This window comes from Engraulis encrasicolus, chromosome 13, assembly GCF_034702125.1.
Source record: "Engraulis encrasicolus isolate BLACKSEA-1 chromosome 13, IST_EnEncr_1.0, whole genome shotgun sequence".
NCBI classification, from domain to species: Eukaryota; Metazoa; Chordata; class Actinopteri; order Clupeiformes; family Engraulidae; genus Engraulis; species Engraulis encrasicolus.
In genome coordinates this window covers 36,205,496-36,227,995 of record NC_085869.1, presented here as the reverse complement: position 1 = coordinate 36,227,995, position 22,500 = coordinate 36,205,496, and the positions used below count along the sequence as shown (strand labels likewise).

The window sequence follows — 22,500 nt, the reverse complement described above, 5'->3', positions numbered from 1 at the left end:
AACCAGACTCTGACACCCTGATGAGAGGCCTACAGTATAGGCCTATGCTCATTGTGGCAGGCTCCAACAGGAAAATATCAAGAAAATCAAAAAATAAAATAAAATAAAATGGAGAATGTGTCATGTGAGATGTTTCAAGCATGAAAACCATCAGTTGGATGACATGAGATGAGAGAGAGAGAGAGAGATAGAGATAGAGAGAGAGAGAGAGAGAGAGAGAGAGAGAGAGAGAGAGAGAGAGAGAGAGAGAGAGAGAGAGGATAGAAGACCAGAGTGATGGAGAGTTATCTGTAAATCAGCCTAATCATTGCTATTGCCACAGTTGCATAATGCCATGAAGCTCTCCATGCCACGGTCTACCAGATTTTGTTTCCTTTGATTTGTTGTTTTGTTTTTTTACGTGTGAACACTTACGCTATAATCACGAACATGAATGACTCCTTATTAGTGGGCTGTGGAATGGTGTGCATAATTTGTTTATTTTATTGTTATCATTTTCATGGCTGCATGATTGGGTGGTTGGTTGGGTTATCACGCGATCGTGAAAAAATGTCATATCAAAAGATTCACAGTCTTCATTACACATCTGCTGTACACCCACAGTCAGACTGTCTGTCACTGTCTGTCTGTGCCACGCATTTATGCACGGATGCACCCACACACGCATGAACAGAGACAGACGGCGGGCGCGACTGTAGGTGTACAGTACAGCAGGTGTGTATTGAAGACTATCAAAGAAAACTCTTTTCAGTCCTTTTTTTTTACGATAGTGTGATAACCCTGCAACACCCAATCATGCAGCTATGAAAATTAAGTGAGTTATGTAAGGGTTAACGTTCGGCGAGAAGGTCGCTACCGTGGAATAGCAGCACGACAGAGAGAATCTTTAGACCCCGACGCGGAGCGACCGACTCGCCGAAAGTTAACCCGCTTATTATATGGATATACGGTACTTAAATGATTCACACATGGCGGAGACATTTCTTTAGGCCTATTTAATGTTAAGATTGTTGCTGCGCAAAACAAAACAGTGCCGTTGTGGAACACCGCTAGGCAACAGCTAGGTAGCCAGGACAACAGGTGTTGTCTATCACAGCATCTGATTAGAGTCTTGTTGAAAAGTCGCTTTAGCAGTGAAAAGTCTTGTTGCCATTGACAGCGGTCTGTTATAGACCAACCCGTCCGTTATCGAAAAATAACAGACGTGCGAACGTTGGGGAGCCCCGTTGTAATGAATGGAGCATTCGACCGATGACGTCACAACCATATAATAATAAGTGAGTAATGCTGTACACTGTTCCACGGCTCATTACATGTAATAAGGAGTCAATCATACTCTGGGTCATAGTGTAAATGTTGTAAAAAACAATGAATAACACAAAGGAAACAACATTTGGTAGACTGTGGCATAGCGTAAATGGTAACAGGCAAAAAACCCTAAAAACAATAAAAACAAAGAACAACACAAAGGAAATTACAGTATATCACGTAAGTGAGTACACCCCTCATATTTTTTGTAGATTTGTGAGTATATTTTTTCATAGGAGAGCATTAAAGACATTTCGCTTTGACACAATGGTGACCTTTTAGCTTAACCGCTTAAATTTCTTGTCCACTCAGAAGAAATCAAAATACAGCCATAAATGTTTGAACATTGCCCACAAAGGTGAGTACACCCCAGATCAAAATACGGTACAGAAGGGGCCGTGTCGGCTCGAATCGTCTCGAAATGAAAAGGGATTAAAAGGGAGGTCATCGCCGTGCATTTCAACCTTTCTTTACATTGAACTTTTACATTTTGAGTCTGCAACTCGCTTGTTTACCACCACATATGTTTGACACCATCTAAAGCTTTGTTTGTCTTGGTCTCAAGAGAGATGAACAGACTAAGGATATGGATAACTGGAACCATGTCGTGTGGTCTGAAGAGACCAAGATACACAAATTTGCTTTTGATGGTGTCAGGCATGTATGGTGGTAAACAGTGAGTTTTACAAAAAAAGTGTATCCTCTCAATATTCCGTGGTAGTGGGACTGACATGGTTTGGGGATGCATGAATGCTGTCAACATTGGAAATCTGAATTACACCTAAAAGAAACATGCATGTCAACATGCACTGTGACTACTGAAGCAGATCATGATAATCTCCATAGGATTGCATTCAAATCTCACACCAATCTATTCAAGCCAGGTGCAGACTCAAAATGTAATCCCTTTTCATTTCAAGACGATTCGAGTCAACAGGGCCCCATCTCTACCGGATTTTAAGCTGGAGTGTACTCACTTTTGTGGGCAGTGTTCAAACATTAATGGCTGTATTTTTTTTTCTGAGTGAACAAGACATTTCAGTTCTTATATATGTTGTTAAAAGGTCACTAATCATTGTGTCAAAGTGAAATGTCTTTAATGCTCTCCTATGAAAAGATATACTCACAAATCTGTGAAAACTACGAGGGGTGTGTGTGTGCTTGTCAGAGTATGAATGTGTGTACGTTTTACGTGTGTGAGTGCATGAATGCATAGGCATGTGTGTACGTGCGTGCATCTGCGCCTCTGTCTGTATGTCTGTCTGTCTGTAGTCATTTGGTCATATGTTTCTGTTTCTGTGTGTGTGTGTGTGTGTGTGTGTGTGTGTTAGCTGTGTGTGTGTGTGTGTGTGTGTGTGTGTGTGTGTGTGTGTGTGTGTGTGTGTGTGTGTGTGTGTGTGTGTGTGTGTGTGTGTTTCTGCATGTGTGTGTGTGTGTGTGTGTGTGTGTGTGTGTGTGTGTGTGTGTGTGTGTGTGTGTGTGTGTGTGTGTGTGTGTGTGTGTGTGTGTGTGTGTGTGTGTGTGTGTGTGTGTGTGTGTGTGTGTGTGTGTGTGTGTGTGTCACCTTGTCTCCCTCTATGAAGACCTGTCCGTCGCTGGCCCTCCTCCAGCTGATCTCGGGGAGCGGCTCGCCCTCCGCCTTGCAGGAGATCATCGCAGCACTGCCCTCCACCGCCGTCACGTTACGCAACTTAGTGATGTGCGGCGGCTCTGTAGAGCAGAGAGAGAGAGAGAGAGAGAGAGAGAGAGAGAGAGAGAGAGAGAGAGAGAGAGAGAGAGAGAGAGCGAGAGAGAGAGAGAGAGAGAGAGAGAGAGAGAGAGATTTAACAGTCCTTTATTGTGAACCATTGCCACCAGTTAAAAGTATACTTTACATGACATGTACTGTCATGGGTAAGCGTTTAGGGCATCAGACTTGTATCCCAAAGGTTGCCGGTTCGACTCCCGACCCACCAGGTTGGAGAGTAATCAACCAGTGCTCTCCCCCATCCTCCTCCATGACTGAGGTACCCTGAGCATGGTACCGTCCCGCCGCACTGCTCCCCAGGGGCGCCATTGAGGGCTGCCCTCTTGCACGGGCATACATGCAATTTCGTTGTGTGCAGTGTTCACATGTGTGCTGTGGAGTGCTGTGTCACAATGACAATGGGAGTTGGAGTTTCCCAATGCGCTTTCACTTCCACTGTATGTTGATCATCCCATTTAACACAAGAAGGGAGAGAGAGAGAGAGAGAGAGAGAGAGAGAGGGGGGGGGGGCGGGGGGGGGGGGGGGGGGGGAGCGAGAGAAAGGGAAAGAGAGAGAGAGAGAGAGAGAGAGAGAGAGAGAGAGAGAGAGAGAGAGAGAGAGAGAGAGAACAATCAATCAATCAAAAGTATTTATGTAACATACTATAATCATTCATTCACCATCACCTGTCATCATTCAATGTGGTTGAGTCAAAAACAGATAGGGAGATATGGGAGAGAGAGAGCGAGATTAAGTCAAAGATAAAGACAGAGAGAAAGACAGTGAAAGAAAGAAATCAACAGAGAAATAGAGGGAAACGAGGAATGTGAAAGAAGGACAAAAAAACCCTGCGTAAAACCAAAGGGAGAGATATAGAGATGCTTATGGACATGATGAATGAGGTAAAAAATAGAAGTAAAAATAGAGTGGACTTGAGATAAGCGATGAAGAGCCACAGACCGAGACCTGATGGTGGGAGACCGATAAAGGCCACCCATGCTCACACACGCAAGCATTTGTGAGCATGCACAATGTGGTCCCACTACACCTCACTGGTGCCCCCTTAATAAACAGTATGCATGAAGTTTGCCCCCTCACTGGTGAAAAATGGTTGGTGCCCCTGGGCACTGAGCCGTTAGGCCCTTATGGATAGTCCGGCCCTGGCTTAATGCACACACGCACGCATGCTCACAAGCACACACACATAGAGGCCGATAAGTAACAACAGAAGTAAATGACTATGAGAGTAACAAAGCCATCCAGAAGTACTCCACAGTCTTACCAAAGGCCTAAGGAGTGTACAACTACGCTATCTCTAGTGATACCTCCATTAATGCCTGTTTTTGTTGCTTTGGTAACTTTTTTATTAAACCAATATTGCTCTAATATGAGCAACTTGGGTCCTTCCATGATCGGAATAGAAGGAGGAGGAGAGAGAGGGATAGAGAGAAAGTGAAAATAAATAACGGTGTGAGAGAGAGAGAGAGAGCGAGGGAGCGAGATAGAGAGAGAGAGAGAGAGAGAGAGAGAGAGAGAGAGAGAGAGAGAGAGAGAGAGAGAGAGAGAGAGAGAAAGAGAGCGAGGGAGCGAGAGAGAGAGAGAGAGAGAGAGACGCAGAGTCAAAGTCATAGCCAGAACAAGAGTAGGACTAGAGCGAGTGCAATATGAAATGAAAAAAACAAAGCACCAGGCTTCTCCACGGCCCATGAGGCAGAAGGAGAGAGCTTTTAGGAGTCTGCTACTACTGCTGCTGTTGCTGACTTCAGGTGCAGGATGCAGACGGCAGCATGCAGTGAGAATCCAGACTAATGCTATATGGTGTGCGTCTCGCCTCGCCTTCCCAGGTGAGGGGCCCACGCATCTGAGATGGCACACCAGGTGAATTCGCAAGACACTGTCCTACTCCTCCTCTTCTCCCCCTCCTCCTCACAGACAACATAATAGAGGAGCTAGAGGAAAGATAGGGTAGGGGGATGGATGAATGGATGGATGGAGGGGAGAGAGAGAGAGAGAGAGAGAGAGAGAGAGAGAGAGAGAGAGAGAGAGAGAGAGAGAGAGAGAGAGAGAGAGAGGGGGGAAGGCACTGTAGAGATTGAGAAAGAGTGATAGAACAAAAGATGAAGATGCGGTGCAGAGAGAGAGAGAGAGAGAGAGAGAGAGAGAGAGAGCAGAGAGAGATGTAGAGAGACAGAGACAGAGAAAGAAAGAGAGCGGTGTGCAGGAGAGAGGTGCGAGGAAAGCATGCCAGGCTCTTGGTGTGTGTGTGTGTGTGTGTGTGTGTGTGTGTGTGTGTGTGTGTGTGTGTGTGTGTGTGTGTGTGTGTGTGTGTGTGTGTGTGTGTGTGTGTGTGTGTGTGTGTGTGTGTGTGTGTGTGTGTGTGTGTGTGTGTGTCCTGCTGTGATGGCGTCAGGCTCATTAGTAGGATAATTGATGTGCAATAGCAGCAGCAGCAGCAGCTCCTTCAGGTGAAGAAGTGAGGCACTAGTCGGGCTGTTACCTCTCGCCGGCTAACCTGATAAATGCCCATTAGAGCCACCTTCCCCTGGGACAGGGGGCACTGGGACGAGGATGAGCCATTAGCATGACAGGGTTTAAAGGTACACTGTGTAATATTTTAAGTAGCTTATTTCCAGAATTCACGAGGCATTAGCATGTAGTTTTAGTATAGAACAATACATTAGTAATATAAAGTACTGTTATAGTAGTATAATAGTATAATATCTCAAATTCTTTGTATGACCAGTGCATGTAAAGACATTGACAATGAAACTGACTTGACTTGACTTGACTAGATGGTGTGGCGGTTGTGTCGCTTGCTAAATCACTTACACTGAGAACCAAGTACTCACCGGTAAGCGACCCTCATGGATACCATTCATTTATTTTATGGTATGTGACCTGAATGAGAACGTCTGCTTTGCTGTCATGGTTTGCGTAGAGAATAACCAAGATTTCAACCAGGGTCTGAAATGAGCCCCAGGGACCAGGACTAGCATGGCTCTCTGTCGGACTGACATTACTCTGGGGCCAAATAGACTCTAGAACAGCGGTTCTCATCCTTTTTTTAAAATAAATGCTCCCTGGGCGTCATCTTACGCTTCCCAACCCCACTTGACCTCATCATAAGCCTCCAACGCCCCCCTTAGTATTACAAAATGGAATAGACTAATGCCCCCTCAATGGCAACTAAGAACCACCCCCTCTCAGCTCTATCCTTCTCAACGACCCCTAGGGCTCCCCAACGCCCCCTGTGGGGCTGTATATTCCCCGTTCAGAAACACTATTCTAGAAGATATTCACCCATTGATGCCTGATATTGCATTGTGCAACATTGGCCCTGGCGCCTAGAGCTGCATTTCACAACATTCCGGCTCATGAGAGTTGAGACAACTTTATTCAAAATCTCTGTTTGTTTGAGATGAATGAGCACATTCTAACGAAATATGAGGGTCTTAGCCTTAAACGCAATTCAGTGCATATTTGTATGTGCTTCAGAAGCTGAGATATTTAGGTTTTAATAGGATAAGGGCAGCTTTTCTTAAAAAGGGCTCAGGCATTCAGCACCCTTTTTTGCAGGTGGCTTAGGTGTCAATGGGTTGAATTGACCCTGCCTTTTTACAGTTTAGAGAGGCATTTCAAAGATTTAGGCAATCTTCCAAACTTCCAGGTTGAGGTTAATTTAATAAGAGCCCAGTTGTTTATCTTCCTCCTGCATGACACCTCCAGATTTGTGGGTAGTGCTCTGATAGCTCTCAAACAGGTTTGTGGTCTTGTTAATGAACAGTTGCAAACATCTCAAGTCATGCATCAAGCATAGCATGGGCCTAATGACACCCGTTTTTTTGTCAGTGATAAATGAGCCATTGAATTGGGCAAACAGACAGGCATTTAAACTTGTGCAATTACACTTAATGTGGAATCCATGGAATCCATGACTGTTGTACCCTTGAGCGAGACACCTGACACTCACATTGCTTCAGAGTGTTAACACACTACCAGTACGCCTGGATACCCTGTAGCATACAACACCTTTAGGCCTATATAATCGTGTCGGTCAAATGTCATGCAATGTATAGTAATTACTGCCTTTTCATTAAAATAGGAACGAACCTCAGGTGAGTTAAGGTTTCATTCATTCAATCATATTTGTCATGTAATATATTAAGCATACTGTACACCATATAGAGTCAGCCTGTCTGAACTGAACCTGGAAATCTGCCAGGTCTGTGCACAACACCCCTATTCTGTAAACAAGAACATGACAAGCAAAGACAAGAGGCCAAACCTTCTGCACTGATTACACCAGAAGTTTTCAAACTGTTTTGGACCAGGCAGCCCTAAAACAGGGATGGGCAACTTTCATGATAAAGAGGGCCATGTTTTTCCATCTGCTCTATCGGAGGGCCATATGACCACAGATCTGACTAAATCGCAGAGATTGAGGTGCAATCGGTTGCTCACTGACTGCCGATATTCTTTGAAAGGATAGGAGTGTTCTGGTGACCAGAAGTAAAATCTTGTCTTTATTATTATTTTTGAATTATGTTTTATCTACGGGCTGCACTAAGTGAGGAGGCGGGCCTCTGGCCCCCGGGCCTCCAGTTGCCCATCCCTACCCTAAAAGAATAGACTTCTCCGCCCAAGGAAACCCCTCAAAACACTCAACACAATTGTTAATTGTCATTTTTATGCCAAATAGTAATTTTCATGGATCGTTGTAGGTCTAGATAAATATCAGAAATCCGCTTCAATCCAATCTGCTTGTACTTGGTTTTTACATTGCATTGCACAAAACGTTTCCACGTAACCCCTGGCAATCCACTTTAACCCGTTAAGCCACAGTGTTATACATTTGCTGTTACTAGAATGGCAATGACCAAATTGTAGTGCATTAATAATATAAAGGCCCTGTGTTATGTACTGTATGTCATAGTATTTGTTTGTTTGTTTGTTTTTATTAGTTTTAGTAGTGTAGTACTATGGTAGTTAACTTTTCTATTACAGCCTTCCACTGATGGAACGGTGTGCAAGACGGGGCTACGAAGCACTGATCTACACAATGTCCCTACCAAAATGCCACTACTTCTATGCAAAACACATTGAGTACATTTAGCTACTGTATGAAGAGCACGCAGAGACAAGAGGGCAAAGCGTTTACATTGGCTACACAACGTCCCCACGGCAACGTCCCTACTTCTACAAAAAAACACATTGATTACTTTTAGCTATTGTTGTACAAACTGCCTTCGGCTATTGCAGTACAAAGTGCTTTCTAATTAAACCTCACGACTGACACAAAAACATGTCGATACGTCGATAGATCAATGGTCACATGTGGAGGACCAGATTCTTTGTGGTTTGTGATTGTGGAGTGTGTGCTTAGCTGCTGTGGGCAGATGTTTGCGTGTGTGTGTGTGTGTGTGTGTGTGTGTGTGTGTGTGTGTGTGTGTGTGTGTGTGTGTGTGTGTGTGTGTGTGTGTGTGTGTGTGTGTGTGTGTGTGTGTGTGTGTGTGTGTGTGTGTGTGTGTGTGTGTGTGTGTGTGTATGACTGTCTTTGTACGTTTGTGTGACACTTGACACATTGATGTGTGCGTGTGAGCACGTTAGTAGAGGTTATGTGTGTGTTCATCTACAGTACATGCCTCTGTATGTGTTTCCATGACCGCGTGTGTGTGTGTGTGTGTGTGTGTGTGTGCGTGCACGCGCGCGCGTGTGTGCGTGCGTGTGTGTGTGCACTTTCTATGTGCATGTGGGCATGTGTGCAAGTGTTCGCACAAGAATGACTGTGTGTAGGTGCGTGTGCGTGTGCGTGTGCACGTGCGTTTGTGTGTGCATGTGCATGTGCATGCCTGTGTGTGTGTGTGTTTGTGTGTGTGCGTGCGTGTCTGTGAGGCGAAAGGCTTGCTCTGAAAAGCTTTCCAGCCTAACCAGCCGTGAAGGAAACACCCTACCCCAGCAAGCAGCAGAGGAGCAGTATAGAAGTAGCAGCAGCCTCACCCATCTCTCACCCTGTCAGGGCGACGTAAAAAAAGAAAGTTACAACCATGCTGCCCACCACGCTTAGCAAAAACAAAATTCCCATCCAGCAAGAGGGGGAGGAAGAGGAGGAGGAGGAGGAGAGTGGAGGAGGGGGGCGAGGAGAGGAGAGGAGAGGAGCGAGGAGAGGAGAGGAGAGGAGAGGGGAAGAGAGGAGAGGAGACGAGAGGAGAGGAGAGGAGACGAGACGAGATGAGAGAGCAGGAGAGGAGAGGAACGGAGAGGAGAGGAGAGGAGAGGAGAGGACAGGAGAGGAGAGGGCAGAGGAGAGGAGAGGAGGAGGCAGTAGAGGAGAGGAGACGAGAGGAGAGGAGAGGAGAGGAGGAATTGAGTGAAGGAGAGGAGTGTAGAAGAGGAGAAGAGAAGACTTCTCAATGCATCTCTAGCTCTATCTCTGGAGGAGAGGATGGGAGAGGAGAGGAGAGGAGAGGAGAGGAGAGGAGAGGACAGGAGAGGAGAGGAGAGGAGAGGAGAGGAGAGGAAGGCTGGCAGTGGTGGTGCTGCTGCTGCTTCATCTGCTGGAGATAGCTGCTGCTGGTGGTTGCAGGGATGTCGACGGGGAGCGCGGTGGGGGGTGGGGGTGGGGGTAGTGGTATGGGCAAACCAGATCACTTGTCCGGGGCCCAGAATCGGGGTTCTCATTACATTGTGTAAAGGCTACTGGGTGAGTTAACAGGGGGGGGGTCTTTCAGATGACTTTGTCCTGGGCCCGGCCAAAGTTGTCAGCGGCCCTGGGTGGCGGAATTCATTTAAATGGAGCATGGAGAAAAGAATCCCCTTTGCTTGCACATTGAAAGGATTCTGATGACTACAGAATAAATCTCCATACATTTCCATCTGGAGACACAAGGCCCCTATCGGAATAAGGCAGAGAGGAAGAAAAAAAACCAACAACAAGGAGAGCTGGCATGCAGCTTCATGAAAAGGCGAATTGAAATGCGCGCCCGTAAAGGATGTCTCTGCCCGTTTTATGTTAAATTATTTAGAGGCTTGTTTATGAGAGAGAAACATAGCTGCCCACACTGCCAGTGAAGGTGCGTGGGCGTGTGCAGTGAGTGTGTGTGTGTGGATGTGTACGTGTGTGTGTGTGCACGTGTATGCCAGAGAGAGAGAGAGAGAGAGAGAGAGAGAGAGAGAGAGAGAGAGAGAGAGAGAGAAAAAGAGAGAGAGGGAGAGGGAGAGAGAGAGTAAGCAAGGTGCACTTCCTTCTCCAGTGTAAATGATATGAACACACAAGAGTTCTTATCCCGGGTTTCGAAGCCTGCCATCCAGGTCTTGGCACCCTGGAGACTGAAGACCGGCAGAAAGCTGGCCATCTCTCAGGAGAGGGGCCTTTGGCGCGCTATGCTGAAAAGTAGAGTATGTATCACAGAGCCATATGCTGAGGGATTCCAGCATGGAATAGCCTTATTGCAGGTACTTGGCATCTATTGGCCAATCATTTTGTTCAAATCGCAGAAATGTTCGCAGTACAGGTATTGTTGATTTTTGTTTGCTCTGTTGTACACATTGTCTAGACCTTGACAATTTTTTCCTTTCAATTCCAGATGTATCCTTCATTGATAAAGTATACTTTATCGAATTGTTGGTTAGAGTGTATGTATAGCCCCATGGCTTCTTTCTTTCTTTTTTGAAATACTTTGTGTGATTCCTCTAATGGTTTGGATGACTGCTTTGGCAATATGGATGTCTTATTCGTCATTCCAATGAAGCATTATTGAATTGAATTGAATTGAATGAGAGAGAGAGAGAGAGAGAGAGAGAGAGAGAGAGAGATAGAGCGAGAGACAGAGAGAGAGTGCGTGTTTGTGCATGCATGCGTGCATGCGTGCGTGCGTGCAGCGTGCAGTGCAGTGCAGTACAGTGCAGTGCAGTGCTTGTGGGAACCCATTAGAGATTCACAGTCCTCGACTTCAGTAAGCAAACAACATCAGTTGTGGGAAGGTAGTGATACCCATCTTCACATCACACACGGCACCTGTGTTTTATTATGAGATGCAAAAAACATTTGCTCACCGAAGACTTTGAGGGTGAGCTGCCGGTCGACCTCCCCGGCCTTGTTGGATGCCTTGCAGGTGTAGGAGCCCCCGTCTCCCTTCCGGATGTTGCGGATCGTCAGGCTGGTGCCCCGCGCCCGTATGGCGTACTGCTCCGATTCATACAGCTCCACCAGTCCCCTGTAATCACACACACACGCACGCACGCACGCACGCACGCACGCACGCACACGCGCACACACACACACACACACACACACACACACACACACACACACACACACACACACACACACACACACACACACACACACACACACACACGCACGCACGCACGCACACACACACACACGCACACACACACACAGGGAATAGTGATTCATCATAATACTAAAGTTCAGTCGGAACATAATACAAATACAGTAGCCTACATAAACATTTGCCCCCACTCAAGTGCATGTGGGTGTACCCGGCCCGCACACTCCCCAGATCCACCCGTGCGCACACAAACACTATATAGTTACATTGCAATAACAATGTTTACCAGTATTGAACTGTGTGTCACCACGGTTCAGAACAGAAATCTTCAAAATACAGGATTAGGGCTGCAACTATGGATTATTTTAATAGTCGACTAATCGGTAGATCTAGTCACGATAAGTCATGATTAGTCGTGAAAAAAAACACTTGCTCCAACCTCCGACAAAGCTTCCCGGCCTCTAGCGCAGGGAAGTGAATTTTTTTTTACAGCTGACAATGAGCTTTAAATCATGAAAGTTGCTTATTTACTCAAAGATACAACGTCCAATACTCCAATTCATTAGTGCTGAGCAATTTTAGGTTTCAATAAAGTAATAAAGCACTAGTTAAGTAAGTAAAAAAACAATGAATTATATGAAACGATTAGTCGACAATGAAAATTCTTGTCAACAATTTTTTATAGTCGATTAGTCATGATTAGTCGACTTATCGTTGCAGCCTTACACAGGATCATATCTTGATATCCAGGCCCACATCCCGAATATGGTTCATCTCATTGGGATGGCCATCGCTAGCCTGGCGACGCCATCCTATGTACTTCCACCCAAAGATTTTGGCTCCGTACATAGTCTGGCCCAACCCGCCTAGCTCGGTTTGCTTATGGTTTTGCCAATCAGAAAGGGGACCCTACAGAAAATGAGATGTTGCATCTCAAGAGACATTCCGTCGTTGCACTGATGATGGTCTGACTGTGACCGAAACGTCTGCACTACACTTGGATAGCATCATTTTTGTTTTTCTAATGCAATAAAAAGTTCAACACTGCATTCGGCAGAACGGTGTGAGTTCCCCTTCCTTGCTCCATGTTTAAATAGATAATTAAATAAATAGAATAAACAGTTACATTACATCGCATAGCTGACGCTTTCATTTATTCAAAGCGACTTACAGTTATTATTTTTCAGGGTATTGATTACAGTCCCTGGAGCAGTGTGGGGTTAGGCGCCTTGCTCAAGGGCACCTCAGCCATGGATGGAGATGTAGGGAGAGGTCAGGGGGGATTCGAAATTGCAACCCCAAGATTGATAGACCAACTTTGCCACTAGGCCATGACCATGGAGAGTGGTGATGCAGAACTCACCCACGGAGACCTACTTATTGGGTAAGGTAATACTATTCACACTTTTGTCTTGTTATTTCTATGCTTTGGCAACACTGTATCGTAACAGTCATGCTAATAAAGCACAATTAGATTTTTTTAATTTGAATTCGGACCAATTAATTTAAAATGTGTCTGGAGTGTTAAGTCACATGTCTAACATAATAGATGGTATATTACATTATATATGAGTGGAGGTACGAAACGCACACCAAAAACAGAGGTGCTGGCAAACAGTAAAACACTTGCAGGAGGAGAGAAGTGCCGCACACTCTCGAGTTAAATCAACAAGTTTTTAATGTGACAATGTTTGGACCTGTCTGCCTTCCTCAGGTCACGTGTGTATTTTATTATATATACAGTCTATGTTTAAAATTGGTGAGATTTCTTTTTAATGTTCTTTATGCCTACACATTTTCCTGCAAAAAGAAATGGGAGCTTGCGTAAATTCTACCAGGGAGACTCGAATTTCTCGGCTGTCAAAACTTACTAGGCTAACCATCCAATCTCCCTTTTGACAGATCATACATGCGTCATCATTGCCCAGGATCGTCAACCAATCACAACGCGAGATTGGGGATTTCCCCGTTACGCATCACTCATGCATCGTTCCCTCTCAGCCAATGGATCGCATTCACGTTTGTTTAAAAATCAGTCACTCATTCTGATCTCTGCTTTCCAGTTAAGCCGACTTTGAAGTGGCTGTCCGGCGTTTTCGTTATCAAACATTCTGTTTATTTTCTACCTGGTTATCCTCACCTTACCGCTGCTGGGATGGAATTTCCAACCGCTCAAACGCGTGGCACGCAATCGGTGCTTTCTTATAGCCTAATATTTTCCTCGCAAGGCTTCAATCAATTTGCTTGGCACGCCGCTCCCTGATTTCCCGACGCTCGTGGATTTGCTTTTGAACTAGCCTGCCTGTGGATGGATTTCCCCGAACTGGTGTAATTCGTGAGTAACCTGGCGGCTTTCCCTTCACTTATCCTGCGGACCAAAGGAACGTTTATCTCAGCGAATGACTATTTTTGCGGGGAAGTTGTCCAGGCAAGTCGCCTCTCATGCCTCATACTCGGCTTGTTGCACTGTCTCGGATATCAGTCTCGTCTGGCGCTGGTTGGCTGATGGCCTACGTTTCGTTTGCTGTCATTTGGGATAATTCCATGAACTGATTGGAGTGACTTTTGGATCATTCGCTGGGGAAGGGCGGAATCGATGTAACTGGGCCCACGGTGCTCTCTCGTTGCGCCTCGCTCACTTAGCCCGGCATATCTGCTCAGCACATAGGTTTTTACGGAGGCGTTATGGGTACTGCAAGTCACCATTTACTTGGTCGTCGTCGGCCTCTCTGCTGCGGATGGACTGGTGATTCGCTTGCCAACATTATAGAGCATTTCATGAACCAGTTGGTGTGGCTTTTTTGGAACGTCACTGGGGGTAGGCCTTCAGATTTAAATGGGCTAATTATATCTCGAAGCGCCTCGCCCGCACGCATAACCCGACGTTAACCTTCTGTGTTTCGTGCTGCCTGTCACGACACCGGACGGAGGACATTGCAGAGCCATGTACTCGTAATCGTCAAACATATTGTTACAAACGTACTTCCTATGTTCCGGAGCGATGTTGCAAGGACCTCAGCCTACGGGCCGTAGCACCGCCTACAGTTTTTCATTCATGTGGATTTCGGTCGTGCGTTCATCAGTTTGCACCCGCCTATTTTCAATGTTCCGCTCAATAGCCTATGCCCACAACACAAGCTATTTTACGTTTTCGTTTGCATGGACTGGCCCATGTGGCGCAGGAGTGGCGGTCTCGTTGACTTTTTAGAGTTATGGCTTCAGTTCGTAGGCCTAGACTGCTGGCTCGCACATTAAGCTATGCGCGCTTGCCAATCATCACCTCATGTCATCGCACTGCCTGCAGTTTGTATCGATAGAAGTGTACCTTGCTTCCTCACTCCCGCTTCAAGGCATTCAGGGCTGGATTTAGTTAAAGGGACACTGTGATTTTAGTTGTTTATTTCCAGAATTCATGCTGCAAATTCACTAATGTTACTTTTTTCATGAATACTTGCCCCCACCATCAAATTCTAAGTATTTCTTATGACTGGAAAATTGCACTCTTCTTACATGAAAGGGGGATCTTCTCCATGGTCCGCCATTTTTGAATTTCCCAAAATAGCATTTTTTTTTTAAGCTCAAAAAAAAAAAAAAACTTTACTTGGACCGTACTAGAAAATATTGTTTATTACATGGTAAACTTTCATGTAAGACCAAATTTGGCAATAGGCAGCTCAGTTTCAATGAGCAGCAAAGTTGCAGTACCTTTTTTGACCATTTCCTGCACAGTGTACCTTTTAAAGATCACGCGGGGCTTTCGGCCCGCGCCCGGTCGCCGAGCATCAAGGGATATAGTAGCCTGTCGCAATGCCTTGTCTATTTCGAGTTATTTTGATCACAATGGGCTACATGTACACCGTCCAAATATAAGTAAATAAATGAGTGATATCCGTGGAAATGTAAATCGATGATGACAGTTAATAATCATAATTAAATTATACATGAAACTCGGCCCATGGAGTCCTGTCAGGGTTCTGATCACACCCCATTGATAGCCGTCCATGGGCTAACCCTCTCACTCTGTACACCACTCGTGCCCTTAGGCTTCATTGGAATCGTCAGGTCGCTCGGACTGTGATGTGTCGGATTGTGTTTGTTTTCTCATATCTGGTGATGGTGGTCTCTGCTGCTTTCCCGTACACTTTCACATACACGTGCATCTGCCGCTCCACGTAGGGCATACGCTACGTAATGCACTGGGCATCGGCCCCAACGTTGGACTGGGCATTGGCCCCGACGATGGACTGGGCATTGGCCCCGACGATGGACTGGGCTCTGGCCCCGACGAAGGACTGGGCTCTGGCCCCGACGAAGGACTGGGCTCTGGCCCCGACGAAGGACTGGGTATTGGCCCCGACGACGGACTGGGCATCGGCCCCGACATTGGACTGGGCATCAGCCCCAACGTCACCCTGGGCCGGCGACTCCGCATCACCCTGGGCCGGCGACTCCGCATCACCCTGGGCCGGCGACTCCGCATCACCCTGGGCCGGCGACTCCGCATCACCCTGGGCCGGCGACTCCGCATCACCCTGGGCCGGCGACTCCGCATCACCCTGGGCCGGCGACTCCGCATCACCCTGGGCCGGGGACTCCGCATCACCCTGGGCCGGGGACTCAACATCACCCTGGGCCGGCGCCTCAGGGCTCGTGCTTTAACGGCGCACCTCAGCATTGCCCTGGGCTGTCTCACCTCAACACCACGGCTCAACACCACGGCTCAAAATCACAACTCGGCATCACAATGGGCCATCGCCTCAGCATCGCACTGGGCTGTCGCCCCAACTTTAGCGCCAGTCACCTGCTTGTATCGGTATCCTCATCCATCCTGCATGACAAACTTATCACAGCTACCCACTGGTAGCGAGTAGGAGTTTATATCTATTTTGATATGCCATTTTTGTTCCGGTGCCGTTATTCAGTGATGTTTCAGCTTTCTGCTCTATCCCTCTCAGGTCTCGATAACCGGCTCTCCAACTCTCCTCTGTCGTAAGCTCGCACTTTCTGCATTCTCCTGATTAAGGTGCCCCCCTTTTTTATTGCTAGTCTAATCATGCAGTTACCGCAAGTTGTCTCTCTCAACCAACCAGGGCATCCGCCCCACTGCCTGTGTCAATGCCTGCTTTGCACAAGCATTCACCGCGCCACACCGCGTAGGTGTTTATCATAATTGACATGGGGTTATTATTTCCTTGGTCGAGATGTTTTCTTGGTGTTTTATTCATTGTTTGTTTCAGCTACAAGCTCTGCTATCTCCCTCTCTTAGGTCGTGATTACCAGTTGTCTGCCGATTCTCCTCTGTTTTAACCTGACCTTCCTGCTTATCCTGGCCGAGGTGCTTGTCTTTAATGTTAGCTACTCATGCTTTGTCTCAAGCTGTCTCTCTCATCACTCTGGGCAGACGCCCGCATAGTGCGGGCTTTCAAGGCAATGGGCTGCTGGTTGTCCGACGCATGTGCGTGTTGCATTCGGCTCATTCCTCGCTTTGTCATCTTGCTCAGTGTGCTGTTTCTGTTCTGTTAACTCTGTTTCCTTCTTCTCATTCCTCGCCCAAGAGGTATACAGCACGCTCGTTCAGAATCGGCGTGGCCACCACGGCCACTAAGCGGGGTCTGTCCCCTACTGCGATCAAGGCGCTGGGCCGTTGGTCGTCTGGCGCATGCGCTTCCTGCATTTGCCTCACTCCTCATCACGTAATTGAAGCATGCTATATCTGGTCTGTAACTTTGTTTTCTATTCTCATTTCTGGTGACGGTGGTATTTTGCTGCGTCGGCGGCATTCACTCTATGTCTTGGGGGGCTATCGCTCCGGTCACCCGGTCATGTCTGTATTCTATCCTTCTCTCATCTATCAGATTGATTTTATAGTGGTCCTAAGCCTGTTATCTCCATATTTTGTAACATCGAACCAGCCTGGCTAGTTGCCGTGGTTGTTTATCCGTGATGTCAACTATCATACCATATTACATTATATTATAGCCTACGTTCATTCATTCATCCATTCATTTACTCATTCATCACCATGTTCTACTCTCTCCCTTAGGTCACGATTCCGGCTCCCTACCTACTGTCATAATCTAAGTTTTCAGCGCTCTCCTGACCAAGGTGCATCTATCAATCAAATCATAACGCTCTACTGCCTCTCTGCTCTCAGAGCATCTGCGCCATCGCCCGTTAACATAGCATCATCATCATCGTCATCATCACAGGGCCCCAGCCTCTGCCGGGCCGCCGCCCATAGCTTAAGCCTCCACTTCTCCTGACCAAGGTCACGGTTCTGGCTCTCCACCTACTCCCGTCACAATCTAAGTTCACAGCGCTCTCCTGCCCAAGGTGCATCTCTCAAGCATAACCTACCGCCGTGCTGTCTCTGTTCTCAGCGCATCCGCGCCGTGTCTTCTTGCATAGCCAAAGATACCGACATTATCATCATCACCATCATCACAGGCTTCATGCCTCGGCTAGACTGCCGCCCATAGCTTAAGCCTTAGAACATCCCTATCATTTATAATCTCATTTAATCTATCATCATTCGTCTTCCAACCTATCACCTATCACCCATCATCATTGTCATCATTGTCATCATTGTCATCATTGTCATCATTATCATCATCATCATCATCATCATCACCTATCGTCCTTCATTTTCCGTCTATCAATCAATCATCTAACTAACTTTTCATGTCTTTCAGATGGTGTCTCCTTGTAAGCTGTAGGTGAGTTCACTTCTAATCTCTATTTTTGGGGCAGGCTACGCCCGCCTCCATCTCCGCTGGAGGATATGCCGTCCTACCCTGGAGTTCAACGCGAAGACGGGAACCTTCGCCAAACAGATTCATGCATTTTATATCAAGTGTAAATTGTTCGCCAAACGGATTCATGCATTTTTGTATCATGTCTATTGTTCAATAAATGTTAATAACGTTCATTTGCCTCTCGAGTCTTCATGGTAGAATGGAAAGCAACTCTCTCCACCATCACAATCACAGAATGCAAACACTATCATCAAAAGGAGAGAAAAACAATGTTTTTTTTCCATCTCCCTATTCTTGAGAGATACCATATAAGCATTTTCCTTGTACACTTCTCTGTGTGGGCGGGTCAGGAATCCGGGCTTCAAAAAACTGAAATCTCTGTGGGAGTTTTGGACCGTAATTCAGGTTACAGAAAGACAGAGGAGGAAATGAAAAAAAAACCTCTGAAAAAAGAAAATTGGAGGATTCACAGGCAATAAGAAGAAACAAAAGGGCTTAACGCATACAGTACTTCCCACCTCCAATCTGCCCGTCTGCCTGTCTGCCTGTCTCACTGTCTCATTCTCTCTCATTCTCTCTCTCTCTCTGTCTCTCACTCTCTCTCTCTCTCTCTCTCTCTCTCTCTCTCTCTCTCTCTCTCTCTCTCTCTCTCTCTCTCTCTCTCTCTCTCTCTATCTCTCTCTCACTCATACACACACACACACACACACACACACACACACACACACACACACACACACACACACACACACACACACACACACACGCGCACGCACACACACACGCACACCATGAAACTTCCTTTCAGCATTTGCAATAACACTTCAATAAGCCTCAGCAGAGACCACGTCACTAACCACCCTGCTGATAAAACATCCACAAGTTTTATAAAACGTTGAGAAGTTTTTCTTGTAACCTTGAGAGTCACATAGTACGGGCTATGAACGAAGGTTACGACATGAAATACTGCTAGGCAGGCTAACTACGCCCCTTTCCACTTACCTGCAGTGCTAGTAAAGGCCGAGTAAATTGCACTTTTATTGTGAAGCAGATTGTTACCTAGGGCAACGTAACGCGTGCCAGGAAAAAGGAGCTGGAGCATTAACAGCCAAAAGTGAGTTCAAAATGGCATAAAATGCATTATTGGAATGGAGTTAAAAGTTTCCCCCAGTACTTCTGTGTGTGTAACGTACACCCCGCTGGCTTGAACCAAAGGACCGTAAGCTAGTGGCAGGGCAGCAGCAGCTTATTGATTGAGTGGTTCATGATTTTAGAGGGCTTTCAGAGTGGGCTGGTGCGAGGCCAGGCATGGGGGGGCCAACCACTGTGGAGTGGTAGTGGGTACGGAGCCATGTCAGAGCAAGCTGCAGTCGCATGGGAGAATGTGTGTGCTTGTGTGTGTGTGTGTGTGTGTGTGTGTGTGTGTGTGTGTGTGTGTGTGTGTGCGTGTGTGTGTGTGTGCATGCGTGTGTGTGTGTGTGTGTGTGTGTGTGTGTGTGTGTGTGTGTGTGTGTGTGTGTGTGTGCACTATGTGTGTGTGAGCTTGAGTGTCTGTGTGTGTATGTCTTCCCCCCCTCTCTCTCTCACTCACTCTCTCACTCACTCACTCACTCACTCACTCACTCACTCACTCACTCACTCACTCACTCACTCACTCACTCACTCACTCACTCACTCACTCACGCACTCACTCATTCACTCACGCACTCACGCACTCTGACTCTGAGAGAAATTGTGTGCGTTTGTGTGTGTATGTGTAAGCATTTGCACAGAGAGCCTGAAAGGCAGCAGCAGGCTTAGGAAAATCTATGATGGCAGCAGCTGTTGTTGTAGAGTGCACAGCCGAGAGATCTCCATAAAAGTGCTGGAGTGTTGACGCAGAGGTCAGAAACATGAAAAGCCACACGCAGAGTAGTATGACGGGAATGTTCAGGCTGGACAGGGCGTTCTGAACGTGCAGGCACTTTGACTACAACTTGGGCGCGTTCCAGTTCCAGATTGAATACAGAATGCCTGCTCTTTGCACATCAGGTAGACCTTGTGGTGAGGCAACCTACACACATTTTTGTGCCAACAATGCTGCCTTAGTCATGGACTGTTTCTCATCTTGCATCAGACAGCCTGGTTAACCAAAATGTGTTGCTGAACAGATAAAGACTTGTGTCCAAACTGGTTCGTAATCAAAAAATATGTTTCCGCCTTATCAAAGGCCTCCATGTACTTTTCAGATGGTGAAGTGATGATTTAATGATGAAGATTTGCTGTGTGGGTAGCCGTGGTGAATTGGTTAGGGAATCGGACTGTAGATCATAAGGTTGCAGGTTCAATCCCCACCCTTACCAATACCGCCTCCTGTCCCCATGGCTGACGTGGCCTTGAGCAAGCCACTTAACCCCACATTGCTCCGAATTGTGTCCAGGTGGCGCATTGCCACCATAACGCCTTTTCAAATGACGATGTGATGATTTGGTGATGCAAATGTCAAAACTGAACTCTCCATTAAACACGCATGTCAAAAAAAACAATACAAGCCCTGCTCTGCAGTGACCCAGAGGTATCAAGGTCAAGGTCAAGGTCAAGGTAAACTTTAAAACTCAAGTGGCCAACATTTCACATCTCTTCAAGACATACTAGAACACATAGACATTAGACGCTGGACATACCATATTGAAATAAATAGGGGATAAGAACATGTGATGTAAAATAAAATAACAATAACAATAGGAGATAAAATACCGCATCTACATTTAACATACGAAAAACAAAACAGAAAAGCAATGGTGCTGCTCAGTACAGCTTCCTGATGGAGTTAGCGGTTTTGCTTCCACAACCCCCCACACCCCACCCCCCTCTCCTTCCTGTGTAGTGACACCCATCATTGTGCCCATCCATTAAAGGTCAGTGTGTATAAACGCTCCCGCCCCCTGCTCTCTCTCTCTTACACACGCCCGCTCTTTCGCTCTCTGTGTCCCCCTCTATTATCCTCTCTGCATCCTACTCGCTTTGCATCCATCTCTCTCTCTCTCTCTCTCTCTCTCTCTCTCTCTCTCTCTCTCTCTCTCTCTCTCCTTTCCATCCCTCCATCCCTCACTCCCCCTCTCTCTCTCTCCTTTCCATCCCTCTATCCCTCACTCTCCCACACTCATTCTCTCTTGCCCACCCGCATCCGTTTCATCTGGCTGTCACTCCCATCACGCTGGAGGTAATTACGCTGATTGAGAGCCTGTAATCAACACATTGAGCGGCTGTCACCCGCGGACCGCGCATTACCACCCACATCAAAATGGCCGATTCCCCGCTGCCCAAGGGGCTCCTCTCGGGGAGCAGGCTGTGTGTGATCTGACCCCTGGCTGCTGCCCCACTTGCCCACCTGTTTTGTTGTGTGGGATTTCTGAAAGCCAGGGGAATTAAGCATTAGCTGATGTCGCTGTATGTTATTATTTCTGGTTTTATTTTATTTTTTATTTTTTCACTTGCCGTCGTCCTTAATGCTTTATGTGGCTCAGGGGTGGAGTGATATCTCCCGTGTACTTAACCTTTTGCAGCGCAATTTAGTCATGCCATTAAGTCCATAAATATATATTTAGATATTTATATATATATGAAAAAACAAATGAGTAGTCCATGCTATAGTTGTGCTTACGCCTGTTAAGTGCTTGAGAGCATAATTAGAGATATCATTTTGGAGCGATAAAACGCTCTTTAGCTCAAAGTAGCCAGCACGTGTGTGTGGATTTGTGTGCATGTATAAATGTTTATATTGTACCAACTAAGCATGTGTGTGTGTGTGTGTGTGTGTGTGCGTGTACTGCACCAATCTACCTTCGTGAGGCCACTGGAGCAAGGTGGGGCCCTCGCTCCATGTGGGGCCCAAATCCTGGACCCCACATGTTTTGATCGCTTTTGCTGAGGCAGTTTTGCTGTTACTGGTAAAAGTAAAAAAAAAAAAACCTCACTGACAGATTAGTGATTGTTTTGGTTTGGGCACAGTTTAGCATTCTTTATTACTAGGGTTATGAATGGCGGTCAATGGGAGGACCCCACAAATATATTAAGGTTGGGCTCTGTGTGTGTGTGTGTGTGTGTGTGTGTGTGTGTGTGTATGTGTGTGTGTGTGTGTGTGTGTGTGTGTGTGTGTGTGTGTGTGTGTGTGTGTGTGTGTGTGTGCGTGTGCGTGTGCGTGTGCGTGTGCGTGTGCGTGTGCGTGTGTGTGTGTGTGTGTGTGTGTGTGACTTTGTCCGTCCGTCCGTCCGTCCGTCCGTCCGTCCGTCCGTCTGTCTGTCTGTCTCTCTCTGTCTCTGCGCGCATGTGTGTGTGCGTGTGCATGCGTGTGTATACAGGTGTCATCTATCCTAAATGGCAGCAGGTGGTGGTGGTGGTGGCAGCGTACCTGTACCAGGTGACGTCTGGCTCTGGGGA

General features: G+C 46.7%; 1 protein-coding gene across 3 annotated transcripts in view; it reads right to left on the bottom strand.

Annotated features, from left to right (window-relative positions):
- ncam2 (neural cell adhesion molecule 2) overlaps positions 1-22,500 on the bottom strand; it is a 353,287-nt gene that overhangs the window by 76,330 nt on the left and 254,457 nt on the right. For all 3 annotated transcript variants that reach the window (XM_063213815.1, XM_063213816.1, XM_063213817.1), the window contains exons 6-8: positions 22,472-22,500; positions 11,088-11,248; positions 2,873-3,018 (exon numbers count right to left, since the gene is read on the bottom strand). The exon at positions 22,472-22,500 is cut by the window's right edge and continues 89 nt beyond it. In XM_063213815.1, coding sequence (XP_063069885.1) covers positions 2,873-3,018; positions 11,088-11,248; positions 22,472-22,500 — 336 coding nt within the window. The remainder of the gene's footprint in view (positions 1-2,872; positions 3,019-11,087; positions 11,249-22,471) is intronic.